The 8,278-nt window shown below is 38.3% G+C and overlaps 2 protein-coding genes across 2 annotated transcripts; both read right to left on the reverse strand.

Annotated features, from left to right (window-relative positions):
* Positions 1 to 938: 938 nt before the first annotated feature.
* LOC118331697 (olfactory receptor 146-like) lies at positions 939 to 1,866 on the reverse strand. The gene is made up of 2 exons (XM_035666762.1): positions 1,515 to 1,866; positions 939 to 1,396 (listed from the first exon to the last, which is right to left on the reverse strand). Exons 1-2 carry the CDS (start codon positions 1,864 to 1,866, stop codon positions 939 to 941), a joined length of 810 nt encoding a protein of 269 aa, XP_035522655.1.
* A 1,582-nt stretch (positions 1,867 to 3,448) lies between these two features.
* Positions 3,449 to 4,414, reverse strand: LOC118331516 (olfactory receptor 146-like). Its single transcript, XM_035666500.1, has one exon. It carries the CDS (start codon positions 4,388 to 4,390, stop codon positions 3,449 to 3,451), a length of 942 nt encoding a protein of 313 aa, XP_035522393.1. The 5' UTR covers positions 4,391 to 4,414.
* Positions 4,415 to 8,278: the final 3,864 nt, after the last annotated feature.

Here is an 8,278-nt window from a genome sequence, read left to right on the forward strand (position 1 = left end):
TGTTTTATATAAATTCAAACTACCCCTTCATATATAATTAATGACACAATTACATTTATTTTTGTTTGGTGCAACATAATGTCAGAGGTCAAAGAAGAGAGCAGATTTCAGGCCAGATAAACCTTTATTAATCCAGGTGTCATAGCAGCAACAGCAAAAATAGGATGAAAGCACAGGATGGTTACAGGTGAGAGTGACGGACCAAACCAGGATGATAACAATTAATATTAATCAAAAATAAAATATACATATGTATATATTTTATATATATAATAAAATAAGCAAAACACTGGACAGCTGGATATGTGCACAGAATTGAACAACAAAGGTTATATAAAATGAAAAAAAAATGTCGATTTTGTTAGATATTTTCACAATATTGACTTTATTCACTGAAAAACCTGATGAGTTAATTTAACTCAAATTGTTTGACGAAACCGGTTTTCAGCCTTAAACCGGTTTATTACCTCCAACAATTTAATCATGAAAAGATGATGACTTGAGTAGAAGTATTTATTCTTTATTCTTTCATTCAGTTAATTGAACTAGGGAGTATATTACACTCACATGCAGCATTTCTCCAAACTTATTTAAAATATGTTATTTATCTGAATAAAGGTCCTTCAATGCATTTTCTTCATACAAATCTTCTCACTTAAACTGAATTCAGTTTTATTTTCTTCTACTTAAGCAAATTATTACAATAACTGTCAAAACAGCTGATAAAAAAAACTTTTTACAATTAACTGATTATTAAAATGATTTGTAATGAAATAAAGTCAACTTGTCAACTGTAATTATATAAACAATACTTAAAATACTGCATTCAAAATTATTATTATTATTATTATTATTACTTCAACAATTCATTTTTCGAAAACAAGGATAAAGAAGTTTCTGCTAAATTGTGTTTTAAATTAATAATTATTATTTAAAATTTATTGTGAAACCTTTTTGGGCTGGAACAGCTTTGACATGAATTTTCGTATCTCTTTGGACTGAACCCCATAAATAATGGGGTTGAGGCTACCGGGGATAATGTGAAACAAAATGGCAGACAGTTTCCTGTAGTCTGAGTGTTGAGGGAAGCGATGCAGGATGACGATGAGCATTCCACAGAAGAACATAATAATATATACAAAGAGGTGAGTGCTGCAGGTCTTCAAGGCTTTACTGTTCAGAGACTTGTTCTTACTGGTCAGACAGACCACTGTAATCTTAGTATACGTGAGAACCATGCTGCCTATAGAGGAGGTGAGCAAGACTACAGTGAAAGTGAGGCCATAGACATTATTAATGAACACATTCTCACAGGAGAGCTTAAACAAGGAGGCATTGTCACAGAACGGGTTCATGATCATAGTCCTGCATCGGTTCAGTCGTATGGTCAGACCGAGTAGAATCCCAACCAAAACAAAGGCCACTCCCCAGGCAGAAACTCACCATTTTGTTGGTCATTATGGAAGAATAGCGCAGGGGATTGCAAATGGCCACATATCTGTCAAAGGCCATAATCATGAGCACTGTGTGAGCAGTGGCACCAAACATGTGCGTGGTGAAAGCTTGAACCACACATTCATAATAACTGATGAGGAGCTCAGAGGGAGGCCGCAACATATCTGAAAGCAAACGAGGAACCATGATCGAATTTCCAAGTATATCATTGACTGGTAGGTTGCAAAAAAGAAGATACATAGGCTGGTGGAGGTTCTTGTCAATAAAAACCAGAAATGCAATGCCAGCATTCATGAACATTATTAAAATGTAGGAAAATAAGAACAAGAGGAACACCGGGTAGATAGAGCCCTTAGAGATATTTAACCCCTCCAGCTGGAGTGTGAAGCTGTTGAATGTGTAGTTTTCCATCAGCCTGCAATAACAAAGAGAGATCACGATGCACATATGCTCAATGACATTACTTTACAAATCACCAAAAACAATATAAAGCTCATGCATTTACCAGATGATGTAGTTCACCAAAAGACTAAAGAGTAGAGAAAGACTGTTGTATAGTAATACCTGTTTTGAGTCCTCTGATTCATCAGCATTTAGTCTTCCTTGTATTGTGTCTTTGTTGCAGTGTTATATAGTCAGTTTTATTGTCAGGGGGCTGAGTCATTGTTAACTAAGATGAACATTATCAAATCATGATGGCTAATGGGAAGTGTCATCCAGCAATTGTAACTACTATTAGCTTTGAAATTAAAAACATTTTTAAGCCTACATGTTATGAGGGATTAATAATGGAATGTATGTTTCATAAGGGTTCAGAGCTTAAAAACACAATGAACATATGCGTATCTCCACCAGCTATAAGCCTTTAGGGGATCATGCGTCTGGTCGTGTCTATGTGTCCGTGTGTGTATTTGTCTGAAGCTAATCTTGCATACTACAGGATCCATTATCCTCATATTCGTTGTGCACATTTATGACTGTATGCTCAAGGACCTCTCATGGTTGCGGTGGTTCAAAATTTTGTTGACTGCTCTGTTTTATGCTCAGTGCCTGAAATAGGTCGGTACTCGCTGGTTACTTAGTACCAGAACTACTAAATTTTGTCCCCAAGACTATCCTTACTTCTTCTTGAGTACCACCTCCTCTGGTGAGCATTTGTATTATTTAAAGGTGTTTAATATGAAAAATAGTCACATTAGGGTGCTCTATCCCATTCTAGTGGAAATGGAATTTTTATATACTGTGAAAGCTAAAGCATCTATTACTGTTTGCAATAGTTAGCTTCTTCTGGCATTTTAGCAGTCTATCTTGAAACTCTATAAATCAGCTTGGTACTTCTGTCGTCAAACTGGTCTCAGTCTGTCTCGAAAGCTGTGTTCTGTCGCAGTTGAGGCAGAGCAGCCAGAGGACATCAGAGGGAGAACCAGAAACTATTTTCTCCATAAAATATATTCCAGTTTTCACCAAAATCACTGATAGAGGACATAATAACCAAGCTGTGTCTTCCAGGGCACATTCAAAGGCCACTTACATTTCACTTTTATTGTTATGAAAGATAGTACAGACTTTGTGATCCTCTTACATCCATATATTACCTTTTTAACCTCACAACTTTTGTTTGTTTGGTTTGATTGTCTTCATTTTCATATTACAGGTAGTTTTAGGTAGTTTCTTTGCATCCAAACCAACACTTCACTGACTGCTAACTTCACACATCATATTTTCCTTATGTTGAGTTATCGTTAATACAAAAATCTTTAATGTACTGCCTTCTTTCTTATGCTCTTGACCAAGACGGGCATAACAATTGATAGATATTATCCCTTATTACCTTTTTATTATTAAGCTGTAATGTAAAGAGAGACTGTCATGGGTTGCCTATACACTCATATTTAAAAGGGACAAACACAAGGTCACAGTAGAACTATCTTACTTCACAATTCATGTTATTCGTACTGATTAACTTACAAAAAAACCTTTGACATTGTCTTTATTATGATGAGGAAATTTTCTTGGGCTCAAACAACTTTGACAAGAATTTGCGTATCTCTTTTGACTGCACACCATAAATAATGGGGTTGAGGCTGCCAGGGATGATATGAAACAAAATGCTGCAGAGTTTTCTGAAATCTGAGTACTGGGGGAAGCGATGCAGAGCAATGAGTGACATTCCACTAAACACCATGATCAGATAAACAACCAAATGAGTGCTGCAGGTCTTCAAGGCTTTACTGTTTAAAGACTTGTTGTTACTGGTCAGACAGACCACTGTAATCTTAGTATAGGTGAGAACCATGCTGCCTATAGAACCTGTGAACAGGACTACAGTGAAAGTGAGGCCATAGACATTATTAATGAACACATTCTCACAGGAGAGCATAAAAAGTGAGGCATTGTCACAGTAAGGATTCATGATCATAGTCCTGCATCGGTTCAGCCGTACAGTCAGACCAAGTAGAATCCCGACCAAAACAAAGGCCACTCCCCAGGCAGAAACTGTCAGCCAGATCACCATTTTGTTGGTCATTATGGAAGCATAGCGCAGGGGATTGCAAATGGCCACATATCTGTCAAAGGCCATAATCATGAGCACTGTGAGACTGGTGGTACCAAACATGTGTGAGGTGAAAGCTTGAACCACACATTCATAATAACTGATGAGACGCTCAGATGGAGGCCGCAACATGTCTACAAGCAAACGGGGAACCATGATAGAGTTTCCAAGAATATCATTAATGGGCAGGTTGCAAAAAAGAAGATACATAGGCTGGTGGAGGCTCTTGTCAATGAAAACCAGAACAGCAATGCCCACATTCGCAACCATTATAAAGAGGTAGGAGAAAAGGAAGAAGAGAAAGACAGGGTAGAGAGACTCCTTGGAAACATTTAACCCCTCCAACTGGAGTGTGAAGCTGTTGTAGGTGTAGTTTTCCATCAACCTGAATGAAGAAAACAATTATGTTAATGTCACTAATGTCTAGATAATCTAGGTGTCAGAGAAGTTCTAAAGACACATACATGTTATGGACAGTGTCTCTAAATCTATCCCTTTCTTTTTCCTCTGTTGCAAATCATTGTTCTAACAACCAAAGCCAAAAATGTGAAAATTGTCTTTTTTATCTGATCCGAAATCTTGAGAAAAACGTATAAAAACTTTGGAGAAACAGGTAGATAACTAGTAATACCTGCGTTAAATGCTGTTTCACTCTGTTGTCCCTTTTTTGTTTTTTCCAGTTCCTTGCTGGTTATACCCACAAGCACTCACAAGATGATCTCTGTTTCAATGTTTTATAGATTAAACTTTAGGGAATTCAATGATCATTACCTTGGATAATCTATGATGCAACAATAACAATGAATTGCCATCACAGCTGTCAACAAGCAAAGATATGCAACTTGTAGCTCTCTGAGACAGGAAAAAAGTTTGTCTTTTGTTATACCCTCAATACCACCATAACTTAATTCTTTATTTGGATCTACATTCAATTTCACAAAGTGGTTGTTAATAATAATAAATAATTCTACAAGTCAGCAGCAATTTAAAAGTTCATATAATGATTGGAATAAGAAAATGCTCCATTGGGAATTTCTTGTGCTTTTAACTGTAGTCAATATATCTGAAAAAGCTTTGTCTTATTCCTTTAATGTATTTTTTGCTTATTGTGTCATTGCTGTATAAAGGTCAGCGGTCTGTAATGTTTATTTCATTCAGCACTTTGGGCTGCATGTTTGTATAAAAGATGCTATATTAAGAAAATAAAGTTGAGTTAATAATAAAGGTAAATAATTATACTATTGTTATAGTGCTATAGATACAGGTCAGAGGTCTGTACTGTCTATTTGATTAATATAAAAGGAACAATAATGGATTGCAACCAAATTTAGGAATGTTGTTCATAAAGCCACATTGCAAGTCTGTGTAACATTTCATATAATTCTAACAACAATAGCTCCACCTTGTGGCCATTAATAAAACCTTGCCATATCTCTTGAATGCAGTATTCAGTTATGGGCGATTTTGGGTGGTATCTTCAGATATGAATCACGAACACTTCCTGCTGGGATTCTTTCAGAAGCTGTTGCTGCAAGCAGCTGTACTTCACAGCAGCCTCTATGCTCCCTTCTGCTTTTGCTGCTTTAAAGAGGCCATTATTGAAGCAGGCTACCAGTTAATTCTGTATTCCTCTCACTAATAATGTATTCAGCCTTTCCTTCACATTGAGCTGCACATCCATGTGTGCATGAGTTTTTTGCTTGGGCCAATTTTCAGGGAAAATGTCAGCCTGTGATAGACAACCTGTCCACTGCACACTTTGCCTCTCACCTAAAGTGACCTGGAGTTGGCTCTAGCCCCCCATGAACACGCAAAAAGCATCAACAGGTACAGAAAGTTGGTGGAGGAATTATGTCAAAGATATTTTCCATAATTAACAAAACAAGTAAATTGACATAAAGCTTAAAAACACAATGAACATATGCGTATCTCCACCAGCTATAGGCCTGTAGGGGATTATGCGTTTGGTCGTGTCTGTGTGTCCGTGTGTGTGTAACGGAGTAGAATAGACTTGGTTTAATTATGGCAAAAGTGGGGCAACAGTGCCATCTATTGGCACGGCAGTGGCTATGACATTGTGGGTTGGTGTTTACGGAACTAAACAGAGTGATACGGGAAGCGCTGTGGTAGGTCACGTTCTCCCGCATGGTCTGGGATAATTAATAATTTTGTGAGATTCCAAATGTTCATACTTTGTATTTTACCGTGTAATGTACATATATTGACTTTAGCTAACTGTCTTGAGCCCAGACTATAAGCTATTTAGTCTTTAAAATTATATTTTAGAGACTTACTGAAACGTACATTGTCAGTGTTAACTTAGCATAATTATTTGCACCTGTTTCATGTTTTATTCAGACTGTTATCCTGAGACCAATGCTGATTGACATACCACTGTCGTACTGTGTTACAGGTAATATTCTATGCATTTCTGTGTTAGTTTTCATGATGTTTTATTAGGGACGAGCACCGTCGACCAGTGCCAAGCGACCCCTATCTGTTCCTGTAGGATTATACTTATTACTTCGGCTACAACTTCGACTCGCATATTTGGCGGCCGCAACAATGCTCAAAAGTCATCGGAATCTTGCACAATCAAAACGTAAGCGAAATACCGGTATGCAATTGTCTGCCATGCAGCGCGGCCCACAAAATGGCGGAGCCCGCCCCGAATCAGCCCTCAAGACACGTTCAGAGTTGACCTATGTACGAAGAAGTCGGTACGCATGGTGTATCGTGAAAAAGAAGGCAGAGAAAGACTCGTTTGGACCCGATACCCTCAAAGCGCCAACAGGGAAGTCGGCATTTTCATTTGATTTCAATTGTCGCCATTTTTGTGGTCATTTCTTTTCTGGGCTTGTTATTTGAAGGAATCCTCTAGGGATTTATCAGTTGACTTCAAATTGGTTATACAGTCAATAAAATGTTGCTGTGAACGCCGTGTATTGCGCGTAGTTGAACTTGTCCGTGGGTGCGTCAAAGTTTGGCCCATTTTGAATTCTGTGTTGTTGCTATTTGAACGAGCGAACTCCCGGGATTCTATCGGCTGGAACTCAGATTTGGGACACGAGGCCATCTAACACCACATTCATGGATTAAAAGCTGTGCTATTCAGGTTATTCCGTTGGAACTAAGCGTGGACATGGGCGTGGCGGTCCCGTGACGTCCAATTTTGATCCCTTTGCCATAAAAAGAGGATTTGTCCATAAACTTGCTGGCATACATCGAATCCGACTGCCAACAAAAACTTCATATGTTTGAATTAAGATACCCGCCCTGAACCCACGCTATGTGATAATATTTCAGTAATACTTGAGAGCGCCAACCTAGGTGGGAACAGCAAGTATCACTGTTTTATACATTTCATGGTTTCTACTACTAGCAGGATAATCAGATCCAGCTGAAAATGTAATTATAATATGCAAAACACACATTGTTTGATGATATGTGTTGACTGTGGTGGAGGGGACACGCTGTTCTTGTGCGCGTGTGCAGCGAACCTTTGATTATTGCCAACCAAAACACGAATTCGCTATAACTTCAAGTGTCACAATTTGTCCAATCAGATCCAAACTTCACTTTGGTCCTGATAAGTAGTCCCCAGCCATTAACATGCATATGTGATCACATACAGTAATACTGATACCGGACTAGTGGGGAACAGGAAATTCCACAAACTTCGACGTACGTGTCCCATCTCAATGGAAATTCATGGTTTGATAAAGTCCCGCCAGAACCAGGATTCTAAATGGATAATACTTCAGACATAGTGATAACACCAGCTACTGGCAACCAAGAAGTAACGCGCTGCGTGGCGATTTTGAAGCTGGATTTACATGAGATCTTTTATGTTTGTGCGTCCGCACCATGTTACACGATGGCGACTGGACCGGCCGCACAGCCGCCGAGTTGCGTGAGTGTGAGGTCCGCCAATGCTGCTTGCAGCTTTACTTGCATATTATTGTTGTTTGTGTGAGCAGCCTTTTTAACGTTCAGTTAAGTAGCTCACGCTAGTTTGGCTAGCTCATAGTTTGATGAAGCAGCCTGTTGATTAGGTGTGTATGATGTATACCTGTGCGGCGTTTATGCTCACCTCATGCTAAATGGTGAATGTGGTTTTTCCATGTTTTCTTATATTATAAAACGGATTACTGTGGGGTGTTTTCACCAGTATAATGTCAGTGCATATGGAGATATATTTGATTGTGCAAATGTGAATACAATGTAGCCTAAGGCCTTGTAATGTACTAGAATATATTAGTTAATATA

This window comes from Morone saxatilis, unplaced genomic scaffold, assembly GCF_004916995.1.
Source record: "Morone saxatilis isolate NCDOM2014 unplaced genomic scaffold, NCSU_SB_2.0 Contig20, whole genome shotgun sequence".
Lineage (NCBI taxonomy): Eukaryota > Metazoa > Chordata > Actinopteri > Moronidae > Morone > Morone saxatilis.